This window comes from Phyllostomus discolor, chromosome 13 (assembly GCF_004126475.2).
Source record: "Phyllostomus discolor isolate MPI-MPIP mPhyDis1 chromosome 13, mPhyDis1.pri.v3, whole genome shotgun sequence".
In the NCBI taxonomy this organism is placed as follows: domain Eukaryota; kingdom Metazoa; phylum Chordata; class Mammalia; order Chiroptera; family Phyllostomidae; genus Phyllostomus; species Phyllostomus discolor.
Window position 1 is genome coordinate 39,176,987 of NC_040915.2, and position 25,802 is coordinate 39,202,788.

General features: G+C 69.9%; 1 protein-coding gene across 2 annotated transcripts in view; it reads right to left on the reverse strand.

Annotated features, from left to right (window-relative positions):
* The window catches only part of LOC114509135 (protein sidekick-1), a 302,435-nt gene that overhangs the window by 24,877 nt on the left and 251,756 nt on the right, over positions 1 to 25,802 (reverse strand). Inside the window, exons 24-33 of one of the 2 annotated variants that reach the window (XM_028527266.2) lie at positions 22,580 to 22,695; positions 21,963 to 22,152; positions 20,743 to 20,841; positions 12,094 to 12,288; positions 10,902 to 11,103; positions 9,441 to 9,544; positions 6,455 to 6,525; positions 5,610 to 5,745; positions 4,663 to 4,722; positions 3,398 to 3,499 (exon numbers count right to left, since the gene is read on the reverse strand). In XM_028527266.2, coding sequence (XP_028383067.1) covers positions 3,398 to 3,499; positions 4,663 to 4,722; positions 5,610 to 5,745; positions 6,455 to 6,525; positions 9,441 to 9,544; positions 10,902 to 11,103; positions 12,094 to 12,288; positions 20,743 to 20,841; positions 21,963 to 22,152; positions 22,580 to 22,695 — 1,275 coding nt within the window. The remainder of the gene's footprint in view (positions 1 to 3,397; positions 3,500 to 4,662; positions 4,723 to 5,609; positions 5,746 to 6,454; positions 6,526 to 9,440; positions 9,545 to 10,901; positions 11,104 to 12,093; positions 12,289 to 20,742; positions 20,842 to 21,962; positions 22,153 to 22,579; positions 22,696 to 25,802) is intronic. The other variant, XM_036014721.1, reaches the window with a different exon arrangement.

A 25,802-nucleotide genomic window follows, 5' to 3' on the forward strand; every position in this document is an offset into this window, starting at 1 on the left:
CCATGCTGGACAGAGGCCCCCGGTCCGGCCCTGGGCGGCGGAGCCCCGGGCACGGCTGTCCCCAGCCTGCAGTGCCTGGTAAACCCACGGGCTGTCCGGCAGCACCAGCTTCTGTGCCACAGAAGCACAGCTGGCGACGACGACTCCTGGTGGTGTTGACACACGCAGGGGACAGAGGGAGGTGGCTGAGCACAGAGCGGAGCAGGCTGGGCTGGAGGCTTCCTGTGTCGGCCCCTGAGAGGGGGGATCTTGGGGGACAGGAGCCGGACTCAGAAGGCTGCTGGGTGTGGCCCCAAACGAATCCTCGCCCAACGTGAGCACCGAGCACCGCAGTCCGCCAACCCACGGGTGGGCCGAGTCACCTCCCAGCCCGGTGTGGGTGCCGGGGCGCACCAGGGCCAGACCGGAAAGCTTCCAGACACGCCCGAGACCACCCTGCCGAGGCGGTTCAGCCCAGAGACGCCTGGCGCCTGCTGGTGCAGCGCTGAAGGTGGGACAGGACGCATGGGTGCAGGTGTGCAGCGGACACCTTCTGGGCCTCTCAGGTCGTGGCTGACCGTGCTGTCACCCAGCTGCTACCCACAGTCGCTGGCGGGACCGCGCGCCCCCTGGTCAGGGAGTGCCACACTGCCACCCAGAGAGCACTCACTCAGCCGGTGATGGAGAGACCCCACCGCTGACAGTGCAGCGGGACCCCAGGGGCGGCTGCCGTCTCCAGCATTCCAGCCCGGGGCTCAGGGGGGCCCTGCAAGGCTGGGTGCGGGGTCTGACCGCCGGTGGGCCGGCTGCAGGGCAGCTGGGCGGACTCTGTGCATCCGGCTGGCCCCTGTGCAGCTTGCTGCCCACCGTGGCCCATGGACACGGGTCGGTCAGCGAGGGGCCGTGGACCCCAGCTCCGCCTTGGTGCTCGTGTGCTGGTAGAAGGAGGGTGCTCTCCGTCTCCATGCCCCGCCCCCGGCCACCTCCAGCTCAGCCCCCTTGGGTGCCAGCTGCCCTGCCCAGAGTGCAGGGGACCTCCCTCAGGGCCTGGCGGCGGCGAGCAGGCAGGTGCTCAGGGATGAGGCCGCGGACCGCCCCCAGCACGCAGACCACGGAGTCTCCAGAAACGTGCCAGGGGCTGGGACTCGGGACCGTGTGACAAGTGGGACCCCTTCCAAGGGAAGCATTAGGCCTGGGGACGCTCTCCCCTCTGCCTGAGCTGATGGAGATGAGGTCGTCAGCAACGCCGTTTATCTACCAGCGCTTCCTGGCGCTGTCTGCCGGGGAGGCGGCGGTCCGGGGGGAGGGGGGCAGCCCAGCCAGTGGAGACCCAGGGCTGAGCCGGGTGAGGCTCGAGGGGCCGGGGCGACAGGCCCAGGGCAGAGCCGGGGCGAGGCCCGGGCAGCTTTCCTGTCCCCACAGACACTGGGGGCCCTCGAGGCACTGGGACCGAATGGCAGGGCGACCTGTGGGTCGGGGAGGAGCCCTGGGCAGGACCGGGCCGTCTGGGGTGGAGGTGGTGTCTGTAGGTTCCTGCGCGTCCCTGCTAGAGGGTCCCGGGACCTCAGCTCACCAGTGGGCAGTCCTTGCCCCTCCCCCTCCCCCCCAGCGACCGAGGCCCCCTCAGGGCTCATCTCCTTCCCTCTCGGCCCTGGGGGGCCCGCCCGACTCTGTGCCCGAGCTTATGCGCCGCCCTCACTGGACGGAGAGCTCCTAGAAGCCAACCCGGACGCCTGGGAGAGACTCGCTGTGCACGGCCCGGGCATTCAACCGCGGGCCGGCCGTCGGAGGCCCACAGCGTGAAACGGGAACGACCTGTGTGCCTGTTGGACTCGGGGGGCCTGGCAGTGGGCGGGCAGAGGACGGGCCAGGAGGCTGCGCGCTGGTCCCTGCTGCACACGGCGTCTGAGAGCCGGAAGGTGCAGACGTCTGTCCTGAGGGAAGCGGCCGAGGACCCGCCACGCTGCCCCCCGGCTGCCTTGCACACAGCAGCAGCAGCTGCCCGGCCCCGGGCAGAGAGGTGACCTGACATCCACGCCGGTTCCCGGGGCTCGAGCGACACCCGTCCCCGAGGCACAAGGATGCGGTGGGAGCCACGCCGAGGGGACGGCTGGCCCGTGGTCACCCAGCCGGGGCTGGCCCCCTGCCCACTGCGCACACCCGGGGAAGTGAGGTGCCCTCCAGGCCCCGCCGTCCTCATCAGCGACACCCGTGGCGACAGCGCAGGTGCCGCACGGAGACACCCTCCCCGAGACGCCGCGCAGCCTGAGCGCCTGGGTCCCCTCAGCCCTGTCTGCCGAGAGAGAGGGCTCTCCTCCCCGTCTCGGCCCCGCCTGCCGCAGGGCGGGCACCCTGCCCCCCGGCCGCCCCCCGCCTGTCCTCACAGGGGCTCTGAGCGGTGTCTGCAGGGCAGCAGAGGCGCCCGGGCCCCTTGGCCCCGAGCCTGAGACGATGGCACATGGAGATGAGTGCCCCAGTCCTGGGAGGGGACAGACGCGGCGACGGGACCGTCCCCCCCATGACGACACACGGACGTCTTCACGAGGATCCGGGCGCCGAGGCAGGAACGGAGCCCTGCCCAGAGGGTGGCTCAGACAGAGCTTCCCCGAGGGGGAGCCCGAGGGCCGCACCCCTGGTGCCCGGGGTGCACACGGGCGGGTGCAGGTGGGTGCAGCCCAGGCCCCGGGCGTGTCCTGTCTGAGCCGGACCCTCCGACAGCCGCTCCCAGTCCCGCCGGCTGCCCGAGGGGTTTCTGTGTGAGGGGCCCTGCTGCAGACGGAGCCCCTCCTCCCGCAAGCCTGGGCCTCTCCCCTGGGAGGGAACTCCAGCCACCCGGCCCGAGTGCCTCCCTCCTGGGGCCGCCCCCGCCGCTCTGACTCGCGCGCGTCCAGGCCGACGGCTGGCCCACAGCTGAGACCACAGCTGTCAGCCGCTGTCAGCGTGCAGTACTGCGTGGCCGGGGGCAGGGGGTGCTCTCGGCACCGAGGCCAGGCTCAGGGTGGTCCCCACAGGCCAGGACATCTCTCGCTGAGGCAGCCCTGCTGCGGGGACGGTCCCTGAAGCACACTCAGGGGCACGTCCCCTCTGAAAGGGGTAGATAGTGCGACCCCGCGGCTTTCTGAGACCCGAGGCAGGCTGAGGCGGGCACCACCGAGCCCAGCCAGGGACGCAGGTGACGAAGCATGCACGTCCTCCCCGCCGATGTGAGCCCCCCCCCCCCACTGCCTGGACCCCCAGGGAGGCCGTGGCATCGCTCCACACGTCCCGTAAACGCCTCGGTCACCTGGCTGCTCCCTGCAGCCTCGGGCCGCTGCAGCCTGGGACCCGCTCCCCTCCAGTGCCACCAGCAACGGGGGACACTGCGTGGCCTTGCCACATGCTGTGGCCTCGGGCAGGGGGCGGGGACGCCGGGGCTTACCGGCCTCGCCGACAAACACCTCCACCGGCACGGTGGCCGGGCTCTCGCCGATGATGTTGTAGGCCGTCAGGGCCACCTCGTAGCGCCGGTACTTCTTCAGATCTGCAAGGTGGACGGGGACGGGTCAGCCGGCCGGGGCCCCGCCCCCAGGAGGCTGCTGTCTGCACCGCACGGGGCGCAGCGGTGTCCCCCAGGAGCCCCGGCGTCGGTGGGCCTTGCTCCGCCGAGGAGCTGCCGGTGCCGGGTGGCGGCAGCCCTCCACCTGCACGGCCTGCCCGTGTGCCCGAGTGTGTGCCCTAGTGCAGGGGCGGGCGGGGCGGGGCCCTGGCATTTAAACACGTGGGTGTGCAAGCTGACTCGCTGTGTCCCCACCGAGGGACGGCGTGTGTGAGGCCACACGCACAGAGTCACCGGGGCAGGGCCAAGCCTGAGCGGCCTGCGGGAGTGGCCGACCCGTCGCCGAGCCTTCGGGAAGGTGCCCCGCCGACCGGCACGGCCTCCTCGGAGCCGGCTTTCCCGAGCCCTCCGGGGGAACGGTGTGAACGGGGACACGCCGGGCCTGCACCCGGTGGCCCCGTGGAGCCCCTGGCTCAGCAGAGGCGCAGTGAATGGGACACCACACCCCCCAGGGGTCGCTCACAGAGATGTCCCCGAGGTCCCGCCGCGTGGCCGAGTGGGACCCGGCCGGCCAGCCCTCATCGCGGCTGGAGTGTGTGGCCCTGCAGAGAACTCCTGCCCTTGAGCAGCTCTGGGGCCACAGCGGCCTGGCTGGCCTCAGCCCTGGGGCTCTCGGTGCTGAGTCCCCGGAGGAAGGGACGGTGGGGTCCGTGGAGACACACCGGAGCGGCAGCAGACAAGCTGCCTGGGCCGGGCCCCCGCTCTCGTCCTCCAGCGCCCAGGACCGAGAAGCCTGCGGCGAGAGCTGGCGGGCACCCTGGCCACCGAGCCGGGTCTGCACTGGGCCCTCTGAGCTGCGGGAGGTCACCGAGTCGTGGGGCGGCCGAGGAGACAGTGGGGGGTGGGGGGGTGGGGGCGGGGCTGACAGGTGCGCAGACAGTGCAGTGGGCGAGGTGGCCTTGAAGGGAGCACGGTCTGACTCCGCCCCAAATCCAGCACCAGCTGGTCAAGACCCCTGCCGGCCTCGTTCTGGAAGGTTCCTCTCCCGCCTGCCCGTGGTCTGGCGTGCTGGGAAGCAGTGTCTGAGGGGTTCCGCCAATCGCAGCCACCGAGCCCGGCCTCGCGGGCTGGAGGCGGCGTGTACTTACGCATGAGCTCGTACGTGGTCACCGCGGAGCTGCTGTTCACGGTCTTGAAGCTGCCGTGGGCTGCGAGGGGGAGCGGGGCAGAGAGGCGGGCGGTCAGCGTGCGGGACGGGCTGCGGGAACGGGGCCGCGCCCTCTGTGCCCGCTGCCAGGCGCCTGCACCTGCTCCCGAAGTGCCGGGCTCCCTGCCAGAGCCAGTGGGCCCGGCGCTCAGCCTCTGAGGACCAGGAGGCCCCCTGTTTGGTCTGAGGCCCAGGGAGACCCTCCCAGTTGCCTGGACACCAGCCAGGATGCTGGGGGTGAGCCGAGGGTGTGGGGGACCCAGAGCCCTCCCGGCGTGCCAGCGCCCCGGGAAGGGAGGGGCCAGTGCCCACTGGAGGCGCCACCTGCCTGCCTGCCCTCGGGACCCCCACCGTGGCCGGGTGTGCCAAGCGAGGGACAACAGGGGGGCCAGAGTCTCCGCAGCCACACCTGCCCGCCCGGCAGCCCAGGGGCTGCCTCGACGGCAGGGCTGCGAGGGCCGGGCCGGGGTCCTGGCAGGGGAGAGCCCTGCGCTGTGCCCGTGGTGGACTCTTGCTCCATTTGGCCGGGGGGCACTGCGGTCCCTGTGGGCCGGGCTGCTCCTCCCTCGGGGTGTGGTCCCCAGGCGCTCATCTATCTCCTGGCCCTCAGCCCCTCCCCCTCCCCGCCCCCCCACCATTTAGTTTTAGGGAGGCGTCCCCCACCCCCCCGGGACTCCTGGCCCCTCACATCCTCGGTGAAGTCCTTCCACCCTGACGACCCCCACAACCCCCTAACCCCCACGGGGCAGAGGCCCCAGAGCTTGGAGTCTTCTGTTTGCCACCACCTGCCCGCCGGCCCTGGGCTGCGACCACGGTCAGACCCTGCAGGTCCCTCGGGGCCCCGTGTCGCGGCCCCGTGCCGGGAGGAGGGGACAGCGGCGGGCTCACCCGGGAGCTCGGTGCGCAGCGAGGAGGGCGTTCTGAGCGTCCTGGGCTCAGCGGCCGCGGCCGCCTCGGACTCCAGCTCCCGGTAGTAGATCCTGTAGCCCTGCAGCAGGCCGTTGAGGCTCTCGTCCCGCGGCGGCTGTGGGGACAGGGCAGGGCCGCGTCGCTGGGTCTCACAGTCAGCAGCTGGGGGTGGGGGATGGGGTAGGGGGCGGCTCCCAGTGTTTCCCCGGGGAGGGGGGTGGTGGGGCCTGGGCCGCAGGGCCAGGTGGGGCAGCCTTCTCAGGCCAAGGGGGGGGCCGTGGGTGTCCCACCCGCCTCCAGCTGTCCTCACGTGAGCCCAGGGGATGTGGCCCGGGCGACAGGTGAGCAAGGAAACTGCCCGCTCCCGGGAGCCCCGAGCTCTAAGGGAGCCGCGATGTGGCCGAGCTCCGCAGGGTCCACTGGCTGGCCCACCCTGTGCCCCCTCCGGTCCCTGGTCCCCGGGCGGCAGCGGCCTCTCGAAACACACCAGGGAAGAGCCCTTTCCGCCTGGGAGACTGCAGGGGCTCCCAGGCCCCGGGCCTCATGTCCCCCTTATATCACTGGGCCGGGTCCCTGGGCTGGTCTGTGCACCCGGGGCGGGGGGGGCCGACCGAGCTGGCAGACAGCCCGAGGGCAGCGATGGGGGATGGGGAGAGACCCCTGGCTCCCCGTCCGGATTGGAGCTGACTTGGAGGGAGAGGCGGGGCCGGGGGGCAGATCGGAGCTCGTGTGTGCGGCTGGGCTCTGGAGGCTCTGGCCCAGCACTGTCCCCGAGTCACCATCCTGGGGTGTTTGTGAGACCCCGTGGGGCCGCGGGCCCTTACCTGCCACTGGACCAGGACGGAGGACGTGGTGTGGGGCGTCACCGAGACGCAGGTTGGGGGCTCCCCCGGAACTGAAACCCAAGGCCGGAGGGTCGGGGTTAGCGGGTCCGTGGGCCCCTGGCCCTGAACTTGGGAAGCTGACGAGCCGACCCGGCTCCCTCTCTTCCCTGCGGGCACCCTCCCCCAACCGGTGTGCCTGGGGAGGAGGGGCCCATCCTCAAGTGTGACCACGTCCCCCAGACCGACCCACCCCGGGGCACCAAAGCAGTGTGGGCCTCTCCACGGGGGGCCGTGCACACCAGCGGGGGTTCGGGGAGCCCCACCCGCCTGGAGAGCCTTCCTGAGCCCCAGGCCCCTCAGGGGCCCACGCCTCCCCCCGCCCCCCCCAGCGGGGGCATCGGTTCCTTTTGGAGGGACTAGGTCAGAGGTCAGAACAGCTCCTGGGCGGGACCAGCCACAGGCTGGGGTGCAGTGCCCTCAGCTCCAAGCCCTAACCTGACTGCCAGGCACGGGGGCTGATGTGGTGGCTGAGGGGCGGCGCGGCCGGCACCAGCGGAGGCCCTGCTCTGCTCTCCCGTGGGCCGGGGTGGGCCTGGCCTCACCCTGGAAACGGAAACCCTCCCAGTCCCATCAGGGGCCCGCCCTCCCCGTGGCCTGGGACCCTGAACCGACCCTGTTCCGGCTCCCGCACGGGGAGGCCCTGGGACCCGGCCCAGCACCGTTCCAATTCCTCACGGGGGGAAGGGCCTGGGGTGCTGTCCCCGCCCCGGCCCTCCTGGGTGCCTGGTGCCCCACCGCCCTCACCACACAGGACGGGGCCCTGGCTACCTGCTCCGAGAGTCCCCTCCGGGCCCCCTCGTCACGCCCCTGTCACCCCCACCTGCAGTCCTCTGTCCTGCCTTAGGGACAGCGCTGCAGCCGGGCCCTGGACCTCCCGCGGGTCCGGCTCCGGCTCCGGCTGGTGGGGAGCCCTTAGCCAGCCTTCCTGACTTTGCAGCCGAAGTGCGGGAGCAAGGAAACGGTTTTCAGCACATGAGGGGAATCGGGGTCTGTCTGGCGCCCCGAATATGCCTTTCAGGGATGCAGTCAGCTTTTAGGAACTGGAAACCACAGGAAGAGCCTTCCCTCCCGCTTCGGTGCCTGAGGGATTGGGAGAGAGACGGCCTGTGGGAGGCGCGACCTCCTCTGCCCGGGGCCGTCGGAGTGTGGCTGCGCAGAGGGGTCTTCAGGGGACACACAGCCCGTCCGAGCGTCCCCTGAGCCCCACTGCGTCTGGCGGCCCCGCCTGTTGGCTCCTCGCCTGCCTGCGTCCCCTTTGAAGTCCCAGAGCCCAGAGCCCCGCCCTGGCTCCTTAGTCCGGAGCGGCCCGTGAACCCCGCAGCCCCTGCGGCCCTCGCCCCGGGTTCCAGCGCCCAGGTTCGGTCCTTTCCTCCTGCTCACCTGCCTTGGGGTCAGCCTGCGTTTGAGGCCGGCTGGGGGAACTCAGAGGGTGGAGGGAAGGTGATTTCTCCTCCCCCACACACAAAGCGCCCAGGCGTTCACTGGGCCGCCTCCCCGCAACGCACAGCTCCCCCCACTCCCCCCTGCCCTGGAGTGGGTCCCTGCCTGTCAGTCTCAGCGGATGGCTGGACAATCCCATGCAAATCAAATGCAAATCACATGCAAATGATATGCAGATCCACTGCACAGAGCCTCGCAACCCCAGAAAGCGGAGCTAACAAGATCGGTGCAGCAGCCGAGTGGTCTGAATGTCACAGGGTTAGGAACGGCCTCCGGGAGGCCGGCACAGGCCGTCCTGGCCCTGCTGTGCGGCTGCTCCCCAGGACACCCCCCAGACAGGCCACCCCCCAGACAGGCCGCGGGGGCGGCTGGCTGCACCTGCCTCTTTCTTCGACAGTCAGGGCTTTGTTGCCATTATTCCTGCCGTTGTGTTCGGTGTAACATTAAAATGGGAGCCTCCAGAGACAGCCCCAGCTTCCCGAGGGGTCAGTGCCCCGCCCTCCCGGCTCCCTCGGAGCACGGCCGGGGTGTCGACCCGACAGCAGGGACCTGTGGCCGGGGGTGCCCTGCTCTGTGGCACGATGCTGTCTGTGTCGGCTGAGAAGCTGCACGCCCCCCCCCCCCCCAGTAGCCCCTGCGCTGGTCTTTACGGTCCCCTGAGGCCTGGTGCTGGAGCAGCGAGGCCCCCGGGTGATGAGGAGAGAAGAATGAAGGTGTGAGACGCCCCCCACCGCCCCACCAGTGCTGGCTGGAGATCGGTCTGTGTGAAAACGGGTCCCCGGTGCACCTGGAGGAGGGGGCCACACTTTGCGGGGAGTGCTGGGGAATGGTTACAAAGCCCTGAGGGCGACAGGGCTGAGGGAGCGGGTCGGCCGCCGGGTCTGAGCCGCTAGGGCGATCCCTGTCGCCCGAAAGCCTGCCTGTTAGCTCGGGGGGTGCTGGAGGATGCCCCCACCCCGTGCCCACCGGGCAGCGTCATTACTCAGAGTCCCCGGGGCCCCGCGGCCTGGCTCTCCGAGCGGGTGGGGTGGGCGAGAGCCGCCCGGAGCCCGCAGGGGGTTCTCGCTTCCGCCGCTGCACGTGCCGCCGGCAAACGGGCGGTCTGGGAAGGCCGAGAATGAGAGACGCGGGGACACCTCTCCAAACCCAGCTTCCCGGTGACATTCATTTTTAATGACCCCGTAAATTATTCAGTGTCTGCGGTGCTAATGGGTCGCGGGGTCTGGAAGCCAATCAAAGGAACTTCCTCCCCCTTGGAAGCTCTCCAAGTCTCCCCAGGCCACGGGCTGCCCGGGAGTGCCCCGCGCCGGCCGGCTGTCACTAATGGAGTCCCGCTGCTCCCCCGCACACCCGCCCCACCCCTGTCCCTCGAGGGACCCCTCCCCGGCTCAGAGTGGGGCCTCTCTCGAGGAGCCGGAGGTCGGGTCCAGGGCGGCAGCCGGGAAGTGGCCGTGTGGGTCCGCCCGCCCGGGCCCCGCGCACTCACCGTCCTGCAGTGTGGTCACCGCCTCGGTCTCTGCACTGAAGTCGCTGTCCCCAATGTCGTTGGTGGCCTTCAGGCGCAGCTTATAGGAGGTGAAGGGCCTCAGCCTGAAGGGGACACGGAGGGGACCCGTGACTGCCCGGGGACCTCCGGCCCCCAGCCCGCCCCGAGCTCCCGGGGGCTGTCCTGCCTGTGAGCCCTGGACCGCTGTCCTCAGGGAGGGGACGTCCTGGGGGTGGGACGGGCTCGGCGGCCCCCAGGACCGTCTGCACTGACTTGCTGGCCTGTGGAGTGGGGAGGGCTCCCCGAGCAGAGGGGAGGGCGGTGCGCCCCGGTTTGGCTACGGCTCCCGGGGGGAGCCAGCCCCTCCTGTAACTGCAGACCCTGGGCAGCCAGTCTGGCCTCTGCTCTGCGCTGGCCTGGCCCAGCCTGCACCCCCACCCCCGCAGCTACAGGCAGTGACCACCCAGCCCTCATCCCTCCCGTGGGCTGAGCCCGATGCGGTGCCCAGCGCTGGGCAGGTGCTGTCCTGTTAACCCGCACGGCAGCTCTGAGGGGCTGGGCCACCACCGCTCCCGGTTTGTGGGTGAGGGGCAGAGGCCCCGTGAGGTCCCCCGCCCACTGCCTGGATTGTGACCGGCTTGGCTGGGGCTGGAACGGGGGCTGCACATCGAGGCCAGGCTTGCCTGCCACTTCACGTAAGACCAGGACCGTGTCCACTGCCCCTGTGGAATGTGCCCCTGAGGCACTGCGGGGGCCCCACTGCAGGCCGGCGCCCCCCCCCCCCCCCAGTCAGCAGGAAGGAGGTCTTGGCCAGCTTCCGGGAGCAGCCCTCCACTAAGTCAACACGAACACACAGCTCCCCATCTGCTCCCCGCTTCCCGGGAGCCCTTCCGCCTGAGTTTGGAGAGAACCACGGGCGCCTTCTCCCGAGAGCTCCGCAGCTGCTGTGCGCGTGACCTCGGGAGGAGCCCTCGGGAGAGGGCCGGGCACAGAGGGAGGGCACGTCAGTGCGACCATGACCTCGGGATCGTGGCCGGGCACGGGGTCGGGGGAGCAGACGCCGCCCCTGCCAGCTGTCCGCACACGCCGCTGGGTGCTCCCCGCCTCCAGCACAGGCCTCAGCAACTGTCTGTCTCCCTGGCGGCTGTCTTCTCCGCCAGACTCGAGACTCCACGGGCACAGGGACCGGGTGCCTGCGCCCCCACCCCCATCCCCGGGCACCTAAGGAACGGAGTGGGTGGTGAGCCGTCTTGCTCAGGGTGATGCCCGCCGTGTCTCTACCAGGTCACTAACCAACGACGCCCCGAGGCGGCCCCCGTCTGCCCTGCGGACCGGGACAGAGGATACAGACAGCGGACGTCTCTCCAGCGCCGACAGCTGCAGCCGCCCCCCCCCCCCCCCAACACCAGCGCCCTCCCCAGCTCCGCCCCCGAGGGGCCCGGGCCGCCCGGCTGGCCGTACCTTTCGACCACGCAGGCCGTGGCCTCGTGGCTGACGGACGAGGAGTAGGTCTGCCACTGGCCGGCGGGCAGCTCCCGCACCTGCACGGTGAAGTAGCGGATGGGGGAGGCCCCGTCGCTGCCCGGGACCCACTGGAGGCGGAGGCTCCGGGCCGTCACTTCTGCCTGGGGCACCAGCAGCTCCCGGGGAGGCGCCGGCCGCTCTGCAACCACAGGAGCACAGACCAGGGGCGCGTGAGAGCCTGCCCTCCGGGAAAGGCCCCCCGGCACTGCGCGTGGGCACGCGGACGCCCACGGGTGAGCCGTGTGGACCGCACGCTCAGAGGGTGACCCCGGTCTCGCGGGCGGGTGTCGCTGCCTGGCAACCACTCGGGGCGCCGTGCCCCAGCTCGGACCCGGCTGGAGGTCCCGAGTGCTGCGTCCTCGGAGCAGACAGACAGACAGACTGTGGCGAACCAACTGACACGCACCCCCAACCTCCAGACCATCGGGCACAGTGTCCCCGAGGGGCGCAGGGGCTCCCAGAGGCCTCAGGTCCCCGTGGACTGATTCTGACTCCTCCTTCCCGACCTCGGGCTCCGCGGGCCTTCCGCAGCCACGCCCCCTGCCGGCGAGTCCCCCGGGCGGGGGGGTGGGGGCGGTGCCAGCATGGAGCTCCGCCCCCCCGGGGCGGGGCCTGTGGCCGCTGGGTGTCTGTCCCACCGCTGGGGGCGGGGGTGCCGGGGCGCGTAATGCGGCTCGGTAGCTCGCCCCCGTGACTCCTCACCCCATCGATTCCAACAGGGAAACTCCACGGGGAGAAATAATTGTTTAATTGGTTATCATGACGGTTATTGATTGTGATTAGGATGTGTGGTGCGTGACGATGCGGCAATTGATCGCCGGAGCGGCGGGCCGGAGGGCTCTTCGATCCAACTCAGTCGGCACTGCTCTCCCCGGGCCAGGGCCCGGGCGCCTCTCTCCCCGACGCGTGGGCCACTAGCGAAGTGTCTGGGGCTCCCTCCCGCCGCCCACAGGGCGGGCCCCGGGGCCCCGGTGGGGTGGGGGGCGAGGGGCGGGGGTGGCGTGGGGGGCGGGGGTGCGCGGGGGGGGGGGGGAGCCGTGCAGGGTGGGGCCCATTCCCATCGCCGTCAGCCGCAGCCCCGCCGCGCAGCCGCCGCCTCGTGAAGGGCGCCTGGGCCTCCGGGCCTTACCTCGCTTCTCCGTGGTGATGACGGTGGCCTCCAGGGGCTGCCCCCAGCCCTGCCTGGTTTTGGCGGACAGCCGGAAGAGGTACGCCGACTCGGGGGCCAGCTCCGTGGCCGTGAACTGCCGGACGGTGGCGCCGACCTCCACTGTGGTGAAGGTGTTGGGGCTGCTGCTGGCCAGGCGGTAGGCGATCTGGTAGCCTGGGGGCGGACACGGGCGGGGGGGGGGGGGCGTCGGGCACTTGGGCACCCGGGAGAGCCCATCCTGCCCCCCCCCCCCCCCCCCCCCCCCCCCCGCCCACAGTGGCGGCTGCGCTGGAAACCCAGAGGTTCTGTGTCTCCTCGTGGATTCGTCCTCCCCGAGCCGGCACCGGGGAGGCAGACCCCGGGGCACCGGGAAGCGGCCCCACCACTGTGAGGAAGTGGGGGGGTGGGGGGGGGGCCTTGGAGAGCCCGACCCCATGACGCTGGTTTCCTGCTCAAGCTTCGCAGGAACAAGATGCGGCAAGGGCCCACCCGCCCTGTGGTCGCTGGCACGCCGAGCGGATGCCGAGGGACAGCGGGGGTTTCTGGGTGTTTCTGATGGGGCACCCCAAGCCAGCCCCTCCTGCCCCCTGCCCTCGGCCCCGCGGGCAAGGGCAGTGCCTCCCATTAGACAGTTCTCCCCACGGAGCCCCTCCCGCTGCAAGGCCCGCAGCGCCGGCCGGCTGGGGGGGCGCCCGCTGGCCCTCATCCCTATCAGCCTCCCTCTCCTCTCCCCTGTCCGTGGGCCCCAGCCCCCCAGGGCTCTGCCCCTGTCCCTCCTCTGCCCCCGCTGCCCCCCAGGAGGCCCCTCCCTGCAGCCTGGGCTCCGGGCTGGGCTCCACCTTCCCCAGCCTGACCACCCCCCAGGCAAGGAAGCAGGAGGGCCTGCCGCTCTAGCACCGGTCATCCGGGACGGCGGCTGACCAGCGCCACCGATGACCCGGCCCTCCCAGCAGCCCCGGGAGCAGCCCTGTGTTCCCCCGCCGGGTCGAAGCACGGCTGGCCCGCGGTGCGTCCAAGGTGACGCCAGCCACACTGGCCCAGCGGAGGGGCTCTGCGGGCCCCTGTGCGCACGGCCCCGGGCGGTCCACACAGCCTGCCATCCACCCCCGCTCCCCTGGGCTCCCCTGTCCTCCTTCCCGCGCGGCTTGGGGCTGACCGAGCTCCCTGGTGTCCTCCCAGCTCCACCCTCCGTCGTCTGTCTAGCGACAAGGCGGCCAGGAGGCCAGGTCCACGGGCTCGGGCGTAGCATGCCCTCCCGTTCCGCCCCCGACCCTGCTGGTCACCGCTGTCACCATGTGGATGGGGCACAGTACCATGACTGCCAGCTGCTGACCGGCATTGTCGGGCCCTGCACTCTGGCCCCCGAGTGACCCCCGCAGCTGCAGCTCTGCCCCCGACCCATGGTCTCTCCTCCCTGCTGTGGGGACCAGCTGTCCCCCGGATCCTGGATGTGGTCCAGCTGGCCCGGGGCCTCTGGCTTTGAGGTCTCGCTGGACATCTGTGCTTTCCCACTCACTGACCGCGGCCAGCTCCCTCCCAGGCCTTCCCTCCCGCCTCTTCTCTTTGCCTGGCCACACGGGGCCTGCTGTTCGGGAGAAATGGGGACCCGGTCCCCAGCCCTCCGAGACCCGAGACACCTAGCATCCTCACCAAGGGGGCCGGGTCGTCACTGTGGCCCTGCGGTGCCGCCCTTCCTGCGGAACTGCTCACGGCCCGTGGCCCCGAGACCGCACGGCGGCCCCAGCAGGCAGCACGCTCACGCTCACTCTGCGGTTCCTGAAGTCTCGGAGAAAGGCGTTAGCGTGCTTCACCGTTAGCTCTTGAACTGTGTTACACTCGCACGGCTCACAGAGCGCACAGGGGGGCCAGACACCAAGTGCCAGGAGAGTCCGTCCCCCCACCAGCTCCACCCCTGGAGCCCGCGTCTGCCGGGAGCTGCGAGGGCGGAGCCGCAGACGTGCACTGGAGGCGCACGGGGCCAGGCCACCGCGGCCCCGTCTCCACGGCCGCCTCCGCCTCGTTGGACGCGTGCTTTCCCTCCCCGGCCTCCCCAGGGCTCGTCGCCCGCTTCTGGTTCTCGGGCACGCCACCCCGAGAGCTGCAGCGGAGGTAAAGTGCTCCCCCTCCCCGGCCCTCCCACGGCGTGCGGGGTGGGGGTGAGGGGTGGGGGGAGGCCGGCACAGCCCCCTGCCGCTCCGCCTTCGCCGTCTCAAGCTCTGGACGGCTGCTGCAGCGCCCCTTCCTCTCCCCCCGGCCCTTGGCCTCTGGCTCCGGAGCGCGTCCGCCTCTCTGCGCCTGATTCACTGACTCTGGACTCCGGCTCCCGCACGCGCCCACGGGGGCGGGGGACGCGGTGTAAATCAACGTCCTCGCGTCGCCGCTCACCTCCCCCCGGCGTCCCTGAGCCGCAGCACTGTCCTCACATCGCTGGGGTCTGGCTCGGGGCCGAGGGGGGAGAGCGGTGCCCACCCTGCACACCGGAGGCGGCACGCCGGGGGGTGGGGGGCAGCCCGGCTGGGCCCGGCTGCTGCCCCACGGCCGCACCGTTTGCGTGAGGACATGTTCCTGCAGCAGCCGACTCAGGCCTCACGGGGACCCAGTCAGCCGGGGCCTTGGGGGCGCCCCCTCCCCCAGCCCCTGGGGGAGCCCGTCTGCCCAGCACAGCCGGCAGCGCCCGATGTCCCTGTCACACGCAGACTGTGAACTGGCTGGAGGCGAAGGAAGGGCGCTGTGCGGAGACAGCGGGGACTTCGCAGTCAGGCACAGAAGCCGCACAGGAGACACGAGCCACCAGTGACACGAGCCACCAGTGACACGAGCCACTGACAGGAACAGGGTCGAGCTCAGCATCAAAGAGTCTCAGGAGGGAGAGTGAGGTGCGACCAGGGCAGGTGAGCTCACCCGGGGGCGCGCCACTCCTCCTGACTGAGAGAGGCCAGCCCTGCCCAGTGGGGCGGGAACGGGGTGCGAACGCCAGCCCCCCGGAGCAGCTTTGAAATGGAGCTGAGCGCCATCCGGAGGAGCCGCCCTGCTGTCTCAGGCCACAGGGGTTTGGGTGCAGAGGCGACAAAGTGACCTCTGCACAGGCCTACGGTGACAGTTAACGGGGCTACAGTGACATTGTGAAGGCCTGTTTGCCGGGTGTCGAGAAAGCCTTGGGACCCCGGGCCGACCGACCGCACGGGAAGGAGAAACCTGTCACTGAGGGCAGCTGAGCCCCGATGGAGCCGTCGGGCAGGGCCCCTCCCTTTCTCGCAAACACCCCGCCTTCGCCTCCTCTTCCGGAACCGCTGCTTGGGCTCTCGCCCCAGTCAGCACTCCCCCCCACCCCAGCAGCCGTTCTCTGTGACGTCAAACAAATGCCGGCGCCTCTCACCCTGGCCGCGCGTTTTCAGGTTACACCAGCATGAGGAGCAGCCCCACGAATCTGGGGGTCCTGGGTCCCCGTGTCGAGGTGGGACGAGGCTGGTTGGGACTCCTCCCCACGCCCGGGGAGCCACGTCTGGGCTGAGGAGCGGGGGGAGCAGAGGGACCTGCTCCATCAGCTACGAGGCCGCCGGTGCCGTCGGCGGAGCCTGCGGTGTCCTGAGCCTGGGAGCCCTTCCCTCTCGGACCCCCCTGGCCAGTCCCCCTTTGCTCCCCCATCCCGTGGAGGGTCCGCGTGAGACTGAGATGCCCACTGATCCAGGCGGCCTTCCACCTGGGAAGCCCGAATTTCTGAGGAGCCCCAGCCTGCAGGGGGAGCTCATGGGCTGGGTCCACCTCCTTCCCCCTGACACTCTAACAATCCACCCCCCGCCCCCAACCCCGTCTGCCCCAGGGCAGCCCCGCAGCCACCCGGGACCCTGCTCCCACCTCCTGGGGCCCCGCCCTCACTGCGTGTCCCGACCTCGCTTCCAGCACGGGCTTCCGTCCTGCTCTCTCCTCTCGGTGCCCGACGGCCCTTCCTTCCCTCGGCGGCACGAGCCGGAGAGACCCCCTGTCTGTCCCCTGTGTGGCCCTGCCTCTCAGGGCGCCACCGGGACTCGGCAGGACAGGTGCTTGTGGCAGCACTGCCCGCCTGCCCGCCGCCCTCTGCCCTCCTGCCACTGTGGCTGGACACGGTGGTGTCCGGTGCACACAGCTGCGGCTGTGAGGCCACGGCGCAATGCCTGCGAGCTGCAAAGCACGTGCCGTTGGCGCCTGATGAGAGGGTCTGGCCCCGGTCCCACACGGGGCCCCGGGGACGATGCCTCAGCCTGCGGGCTACAGGTGCCCCTGCCTCGTGTCCGCCCCAAACCCGGACAGCACCCCCTCGCCCCGTCCTGCGGGCCGTTGAACATAAAGATGAACGCCTGTGTCTCATCCTGACGTGTTTTCAAAGCGCTCTCCACTCAGTGGACAGGCGAGGAGGGGCCTTCTCTGCACACGGATGGGGGCGTGCAGCTGAGGCCTGGCCCCTGAGGTCAGGAGGTTAGGGGATGAGGGCGGGGCGTGCTGAGAGGGGGAGCGTCTGGGCGGGGAGGCTGCTTCTGTGACTGCGCCCGGTGAGAGCGGAGACAGTGGCGTGCACCGTCCCCCACCGCAGGACAGTGGCAGCTGGGCCGACAGTGGGGGTGCGACGCGGCCGGCCGGGGTTTTACCGTCCCGGGTGACTGACGGTAACTCAGAGGTCCAGGGGGTGCGGCCACGCCCACACAAGCCGATCCAGGGCAGGGACCAGCACCGCGGAGGGAGGAGCCCAGGAGGTTCCTGAAGATGCCCAGAAGGGGGAGGGAGGGACAGGCTTCAGGCACGAGACCAGCTCCAGGACCCTCTGCTGTTGGGTGCAAACGGGGAGGGGGGCTAAGGAGATGAGACTGTAGCCTGGGGCGGGGGGAGGTGTGGGTCTCAGCAGCCTCGGTGTGGCGGGCGGACTGTGGACCGACGCCCAGAGCCGCCATGGAGAGCTGTGTTGGGCACTGTGGGTGGCTGCAGGGTAAACCACAGAGCCTGAGAGCGGTCTGTGTGGTGACACAGCCCCGGGGCCCGGACGCACAGGTTCCCGAGGCCGAGGGCCCCGGGGGCAGGGCGCTGGCTGACCCCCAGCAGCCCTGGTCGGTGGGGCGAGTGGCGAGGCCTCACCAGCAGCCTCCGGCTGTTCAGAGCAGCACAGTAGCTGAGTCACCCTGGGGGGGGGGGGCCCAGCCCGGCCCGGGCACCATATGTCTTGCCGGTTTTACAGCTGACTCACTTGACGGCCGGGGGCAGACCACGCAGCCTGAGCTCCAGGGTCAATGGCAGCCCCAGCTGGGCCGGGGCGGCGGGGTGGGAGGTGCCTGCAGGTTTGGGGGCAGACCCTGCGTGGGCTCGGGGAGCACACGCTCCCTTCAGCTTACTGGCGTTCGAGGGAGCCGTGGGCGAGGAAGGCGGGGACGCGGGGGCTCCCACTGCGTCCCCCAGAGGAAGGCTGTAAATGCTAAAAGCTCTCCGTAGTAAAATATTTATGCAAATAAGCACGCGCCTGCCCCTGTGGGCGCCGCCGGTGTTTTGTGCTGTTAATCTCCTTTGGAGATGCGAGAACACGCCTGGATGTGGAGTGCGGCCCCCGAGCGGCCGCGGCGTTCGCGTGCTCCGAGGGCCGCGCCGGCGGGCGGGGGCCGCGCCTCAAGGTCTCCGGGGGGGCGGGGAGTGAGCCTCGCAGAACCGCCCCGTCCTGTCTCCCCCGAGCACCCGCGGGCACCTCGGGAGACGGTCCCCGTCTCCCCTGCAGCGTCTGCACGCGGTGCACCGGCGGTGACGACCTCCCGGCGACGCGTGGCCCCCCAGTTGGTGAGAGCGCAGCCCGCGGGCACCCCAGCCGAAGAGGCCGGGACGGGAAGTCCTCCGAGTTATGGGGACACGGCGCTGTTCTACCAGCACCTGCCGGCTGGGCCGGGGGCTCGTTCTCCCAGGGCCCCCTCCGTCCCAGCACCGCCTCGATTTCCCGCGAGCTCCTGCGTGGCGCCCCGTGCGGACACGGGGCCGGGGGCTCCTTGCTGGCTGGGCTCATGGGGCGGCCCCACGGCTCCAGGGTGACGGGGGAGCTGTCCCTGCAGAGTGCGGAGGGGAAGGGGCGCTGGGGCGCTGGGAGCCCCGCCTGCCCGGAGCACCCACAGACCCGCCGTGGAGAAGACAGAAGTCTGACGACCCGACAGTTCAACGTTTCCGTGACAATGGTCACAACCACAGTGGAAAGGGGGGACTTTTGAACACAGGACAGTTGATGTGCTCAGCGATCACTTTGCTATTCACGGAGCTGAACGGTCCAGGCCGCCTTGGTCCGACTCCGGCTCCAGGCTCCGGGCCGGGCCACACGGTGTGGGTCCAGGGGGACCAGTGTCCACGGAGCGGGCAAGCCCTCGAGAGGCAGATGGTTGAGGGCGAGAGCCCCCGCACGGGGCTGGAGGTGAGGACAGCGTCTCTAGGAGGTGGGTGAGGGGCAGCGAGTCACGGGGGCCTGCCCACCGGCACAGGCGTGCCTGCGCCCACAGGGGGAGGCCGTGCGGAGACACAGCCCTCTGCGTGTCACAGAGGAGGGCACAGGGGACACCGGCCCTGCCGGCAAGGACCTCCACTGCCCCAGGGAGGACCCTGGGTGAGCGGCTCCCCGTCGCAGCAGCAAAAGCAGGCCCAGGTGCAGGCACAGGTGGGAGAGCCGCCCGCGGGAAACACCCGGGTCCCTGCTATGGGTGCGGAGCCCCCCGTCGGGCGTCGGAGGGAGGGTGCAGGGACGGCTATGGGGCGTGGGGTGGGGCCAGTGGGGGGCCCTGCGTCGGCACAGGCGGCGCTGTCCTGGAAGCCCCCTGCGGCTGCGAGTGACAGGCTGGACCCCCAGCGTCCCAGCTCTCAGACGGTCCCTGTTTCTCCGCGGGCTGGGCACATCCCCTAGAGAATCGGGCGTTTCGCCTGCTCCTCCCAGAAAAGGCTGCGGCCGGGTGCAACGTGGGGGGCAGGCCCCGTTGGCGGGCCGTGCGGGACCCTCGTTCGCACCCCTCCCCCAGGCTTGGGGCTCACGGTGTGTGAGCCGTCCCGGCGGACAGGACCAGGGACAGACGTGTCACGGAGGTCCCTTGGCCTGCTCGGTGGGACTTCAGCGGCAAGAGCCCGAGGCCCCGAAGGCCCCCGGGGCCGGAAGCACTGTGCTCAGGGCAGAATGCCTCCACCTCGCAGCTCCAGGGGCCCACGGAGGGTGAGCCCGTGGGAGCGGGCCGTGGCCCATGCTGTCACCACCCGGCAACGCGCAGGCCCGTCCCAGGGAGGCCAGGCTCCGAGGCGCCCTCCCACCGCCGCTCGGGCCGCCAGTCACTGTCCGGAAGGTGCGCCTGCCCACGGCACGCTGCTGCACGAAGTCCCCGGTGACTCCCCGTGGCCGTCCGCACAGAGTTCCAAACGTCCAAAACACGAACAGAAACCCTTCTCCAAAGCACATCTTAGAACCCTGACGTCAGAGGCACTGAGAGCGGCGGATTTTACCGCCTGTTTGCACGCTCGGGCTTACGGTGCCTCCCTGTAGCACCCCGAGCGCCCCGCGCCGTGGTCGGGTTCCGCTGGGACGAGGCAGATGCTGGTGTGTGTGCCGGCACCGGTCCGCTGCCCTTGCCTTAGAGGCCTACGGGCCACCTCCCCCACGGCTGATGAGGTGGACCCACAGGTTCCCACAGGTCCCAGCTGGCCCCGCCCAGGTCTGCCTGTGCCTCCCAGGATGAGGCCTGTTCCGGCTGGGGCCCACCCGTCTTCCCTTCCTCCGGGCTCTGGAAGCCACTGATCCGGAAGACGCAGCCGCGAACAGCCTTCCAGCCACCGAGACCCCGGAGGGGCTGCTGGCGGGGCCTTTCGTGAACTCCCCGCCCCCGTCACCCCGCGGTTCCGCTGCGTCTCCCTGCCGGCGGGTGAGAGTCTGGGGCCGGTGTGTCTCTTCGCTCCCTGATCCCCATGGCGCGCCCGGCGCCGGCCTGTGGAGGCCCCCAATTCGTCACCGTGAAAGGGTGGCTAGATAAAGGGACCGCTCATTTTTTAAAATAAAAGTTGCTCCCTTTAGGGAAGCGGTAGAAATTAAGGCTTTCTGTCAATGTTGTGGGAGCGCCTCTGCCGAATGAAAAATTAAACGTAAACACTCTCCCCGGGACCTCAGGCACATGGGACACTCTCGGCCTCTTCAAAGGACGGGACCCCCGCCCCACGGCGGAAGAACGCCATCTCCAGGAGCTTGGGAGCGCGGCCCGGCGCTGCACCCCGGCTCTGCACCCCGGCTCTGCACCCCGGCTCTGCACGCCAGCTCTGCACCCCGGCTCTGCACCCCGGCTCTGCACGCTGGCGGGGAACAGGCCAGCTGCTCCCGAGGACACATCAGGGCGGCCTGGTGGCCGCACAGCTGAAGGGAAGGGCAACCACGGATGGTACAGCCGGGGCTCCCGATGAACGGGAGAAATTCTGGGTCCGCAAACTGTAAACTCCAATCGGCTGGAAACCCTAGCGTGAGGCTCACCAAACAGCACAGGGGTCCCCCGCCCCTCAGTCCGGAAAATGCGGGGCTGCCGCAGACGGGGGTCCTCCGTCTAACGCAACCGGACAGACCCGCCGCACTGCTGCTTGTCTCCGAGCTGCGCCTGCCCGCCGCCGCCTGCTTACCCAGGATGATGCCGTTGGGCTGCTCTGGCGGCTGCCACACGATCCGCACGGCCGTGAGCCGCACCTCTGGGAACACCAGCCTCACCGGGGGACCCGGGGCTGCGGGAGAGAGGAGCCGTGTGAGCCGGGGGGCCCTCCTGGGGTTTTCCTGGCCTGTGACTGGGGCACGCGTGATTCCGGCTCACGGAACCCTAGCCCCTCACGGTGGCACCGAGCGCGGGTGAGGCGCTCTGAGGTTGGGATGGGCGTCTCGGGCTGGTCCAGGCTCCAAGTGGCTCCCTGTGACTCCGGGGAAAAGCCCCGTCTCCTACCCCAGCCATCTGCTTGCTCCAGGCTCCAAGTGGCTCCCTGTGACTCCGGGGAAAAGCCCCGTGTCCTACCCTGGCCATCTGCTGAGCGATGCTCAGACGCCGCTGGGGGTCGTCAGGTATGGCCACGGGGCCGCCTCTGCGTGAGGCGCAGGGGACAGTGACAGCTCAGCGCACAGAATGTTTGGGGACTGACTCAACCACTTCGGCGAAGACGCTTAAGAAAATCTGCAGCCGTTTGGCCCCTGCCAGATGCTTTGGGCCCCTGGGCTGGGTCGGGGAGGCGAGTCTTTTCCCACCGACCGCCCATGGCAGAGTCTCGGTGACCAGGAGGGAGACCCACCACCCTCAGGTAGCCAACACCGGGAAGGGGGGGCGGGCAGGCAGCTTTGCTGCAGACTCGGACCCCCAGAAACGCAGGCCGCCCGCAGGTCCCTGCTGGAAAAGTGTCCGGGGTGCCTGGGAGCCCCTGGACGCACACCCGTGTGGGAACTTCTCGTGACCTCGGGTCACGCAAAGGCTGCTCCTGCGGCTCCAGCACCGCCGGCACGCGGTCGGCACACGGCCGGCACACGGCCAGCAGCGGGCTTTAACTGGATCTGCTCGGACACCCCCAGGAGCAGCCGCCTCAGTTTACGACCCTGCCTGCGGCCTTAACTGCCTGCCTGCTGCAGAGTTGCCACGGAAACTCCGCACAGGTTCATAATTAGGCCGTAAAAACCCACTCCCGGCTGAAATTGGCCATATAAATGCTCAGTGACTGAAGAACAATTGTGTTTTGTTTTCCTCAACCAAAAAAAAAAGTGGTTTGGAAATCAGGTTAAAAACAACCACCGCCCACGTGGTTGGGCGCGGTGGTCCTGCCAGCCTGGGTGACCGCAGGGGCGCTTGCTGACACTCGCGTGCACGTACCGTCGTCCTTGGTGCGCTCCAGCACCAGGGGCGTGCTGGGGACCCCGTTGCCGATGCGCGTGAAGGCCAGCACCTGCAGCTCGTACAGCGTGAACTTGCGCAGGCCCGCCAGGAGCGCCGACTGCGTCTGGTTCCCGCGCACCACGTGGCTGCCCGGCTCCGGGTCCAGGTCCTTGGCCCGGAACAGGATCTGAGGCACAACACACAAGTGGGGGGCGGGGGGCGTGAGGGTGTGGGTGCTAGGGAGGGGGCCCGCCCATGGGGTCGGCACTCACGAGCGGGGCTCACTGTGAAAGGACCCGCTTTGCTCTCGTGCCAACCCTGCTGTTACCCGCCCCCCCCCCCCACACATGTGGGAGACAGGGGCTCAGGGTGTCAGTGGCCCCCACAGTCTGCCCTGGGGCTGGCCTGTGTGAGGGCCACACCGGGCCAAGTCCCCAGACCGCACCGCAGCCTACGTAAGACACGGGCGTGAGGACCAGGGAGCAGGCCAGAGCTGCAGGCCCGGCAGGGGCAGGGGGTGGGGTGGGGTGGGGTGGGAAGCTGGTTGATTTGGGGAGGTGACAGGCGGCAGCACTTTCCTGTCTTTAGCGAAGGAAGGTCACGGGCACACATACCTTGTAGCCCAAAATGAGGCCGTTCTGGTCCTGCTCGGGCACCGAGGCCCACGTCAGTAAAATCTGGGTCGAGCTGACCGCCACGGCGGACACATTTTCAGGGGCGGCCGAAGGCACTGCAAAGAACGAGTTACATCGATTGGCAGCCTAAGCCTCTGGCTTCTGCAGACAAAGGTCCCATTGTCACCCAGATGACAGGCGGTCCTCGGAGCGGCGGTGCAGCCCGAGCTGCTGCTGGAGAGCAGGCTGCCCCAGGGGTGGAACAGAAGCGTGAGTCTCCCCAGCGCTGGGGACAAAGCCCGTAAACCCTGGGTATTTAGGGGCTCGATTTCACCTGCATCCACCCAGCAGGAAACTGTGCCCGGTCCGTCTGTCCGCCAGCTCGTGGGGGCTGCCGAGCCCTCTCTCTCCCCCCCGGGGACCCTCGCCTTCGGACGCCAGCTCCCGGCCCTCTCTGCCGCGGCGTGTTCAGTGAGGGGCACGGGCGGGGACCGGGGGAGGGGACGCTGTGACCTGCAGGCCACCTTTCACCCCCACGGCAGCCCGACGAGGCGGGTGCTGCTGCCCCAGCTCCGCAGACGGAGAAGCGAATGCCGGAGAAAACCTCACAGTGACACGCCGTTTCCCGGAGAGGTGGGCGGGCGGAGGCTGCAGCCGCTGGCCCACTCACGCCCAGGGGAGGCCCCGCTCCCTCCTCTCTGCTATCCCCCGCCGCTGAGCTCGCTCGGCTGGATGAGTTCGGATGGGAAGTGCGTGCAGACAGCGGGCACGCCGGGGAGGTCCTGGACCATCTCCGTGGGCTCCTCTGACTCTCTCGGGGCCCACGGGAGCCTCGGGCCTCATCCAGACGGCGGCAGATGGGCCTGGGGGCCCCGGCACCGTCGGGGGAGCTGTTCCCTCACTGGCACCGAGCTGGGGCGGCTCCCAGCGGGGGCCCGAAGGCCACACTGCCCTCCGGAGCCCCCGTGGGCGAGGAGGAGGAGGGAAACTTTGCAGTCGCCGCGTCGGCAAGTACGCAGTGGGTGACAGGACACTGGTCCCTTCTCCTCTGCCCGCAGCCCAGCGTTGGGGCTGACTGTGCAGGAGACGCCACCCCTGTGCCAGGTCACGGCCAGGGGCCGGGGACTCGGGGGTGGACCCAGCAAGGACCCCCGGCTGTGTGACCTGGGGGCGTGGCTCTGACCTCCGCACCTTGGCGGTTCCACCTGTGCAGCAGTCCGGCCCAGCCCGGCCCGGCCTGAGCCCGTCTTCTCTCCCCACTCTGGAGCCCAGCGCTCGGCCTTGCCCTGAGCAGGTGGCCTGGGGCGGCTTGTTGTGAAGGAAGTGAGACCTGATGTCACCACCGCCTGTCCCAGGGGCAAAGGCTGAAGTGCATGCAGCCTGTGGGGGTGCAGCCCTCCCGGGACTCTGTGGATGGGCACGGGGCGCAGTTGCACTCACGGGGGCTTTCTCTACCCACAGTACATGGACCCACTCGCCCACCCACTCTCCCGCCCCTCCATCTGCCCACCCACTCACTCACTCATCCACCCACCCATCCATCTACCCATTCATCCACCCATCACTCATCCATCCATCCATCTATCCATTCATACACCCGCCCACCCATCCATCCATGCATGCATCCACCCATTCATCCACCCATCACCCACCCACCCATCCATCCATGCATCCATCCACCCACCCACCCACCCGCCCACGCATCCGCCCCGCTCACTCATTCACGAGCACTCCCTCCTTGCAGCACCGCGGCTGTGTGGCGCTGTGTGAACGCATCAGCCTGAACCCAGAAAACAACGCGGGTGTGCGCGGTAACGCTGCTCCAGCACTTCAGCCCAGGTCTTCCGCACCGAAGCGATCTGGTCTTTGCTTTGGGCTGAACGGTGTCCCCCGCACATTCCTACGCTGGAGTCCTAACCCCACCTCCCAGTACCTCGGAGTGTGACCTTCTTTGGAAATAAGGTCGTTGCCAATGTGGTTTGCTAAGGCGAGGTGGCACCGCAGGAGGGTGGGCGCTGCAAGAGCGGCACAGGGAGAGGCCGGCGCAGGCGGGCAGACAGCTCAGGCGGCCACGGGCCCGGCCGGGCGTGGGCGGCGCCTGCAGCAGCCCCTCCCCCGGGGCCTGCGGAGGGAGTGTGGCCCCACGGACACCTCGGCCCCCGCTTCTGGCCTCCGGAGCCGAGACACATCAATTCCTATTGCTTCAGGCCATGCGGGCCCCCGGCGGGCCAGCTCTGTGGACAGCGGTGGAGGGGGAGCAAGGGGGAAGGCCCGGCAGCAAGCCACAGCCTAGGAGGGCAAGCTGCGGGGGGCGCTGAGCCTGGGGTCTGCACTCACTTCTGTGCCTGCAGCCCAAGGGGCAGTCGTGGGGGCCATCCTGGGAGGTGGTGGCTTCTCCCGCCCCCTCCTCTGCTGACCACGTGGACCGTCCTCAGAACGCAGGCCTGGGGCGGGCTGTCTGCCTTGAGGCCCACCAGAGTGGGCGCAGCATGGCCGAGGCCCACTCCTGCCTGTGGCCCCGGCCGCGCTCTGCGCGCTCACGCACGGGCGGGCTCTGCGGACAAGGGGCGGCGCCTGCACGAACAGAGCCACTGCCCTTGTGGCAGGAGAAGAGCGAGCCTGCGCCTCTCCGGACTCGGCTGCAGACAGGCGGTGGGCGGAGAACGCCCACGCGGCTGTGCGCCCAGGCAGCGGTGCGGTACTCCCAGAACCCGGCCCTGTCCGCGGAGGGAGAGGCTGTTGTCATGGCAACGCAAGCGGCCCGCCTCTCACATCCCTGACTGGTTCCTGCTGGTCGGTCGAGCTTCGCAACTCCCAGTGTCTGCCTCTTCCGCAGATGCACAGACGAGGGCACATTTTCTCAGGCGTGGTCACGCGTGCCCCCCGTTCCTGGAGGGCCATGAGGTCCCTGGAGAATGAGCGTGCCCGGGTGACCGCGGCAAAGACGCGGCGCTCAGGCGCAGCAGGAGTCCCACCCGCGGGGGAGGGGGGCAAACGGCAGGACCCTCACTCCGGCCGGTCGCCGTCTGACTGCTCTCGCGTCCTCTCTGAAGACGCGGATACTCGCGTCTCCGCCCAGCGTTTGCTGGGGCTGCCCTTGCACTGCGCGGTTGTGGGGGTGTCTGCAGACGTGGTCTCTGGGTACTGGCTCCTCGTCAGACACACGGCTGCCAAACATCGCCTACCACTTTGGGGATTTTCTTACACTCTTCATGGTTTTCTC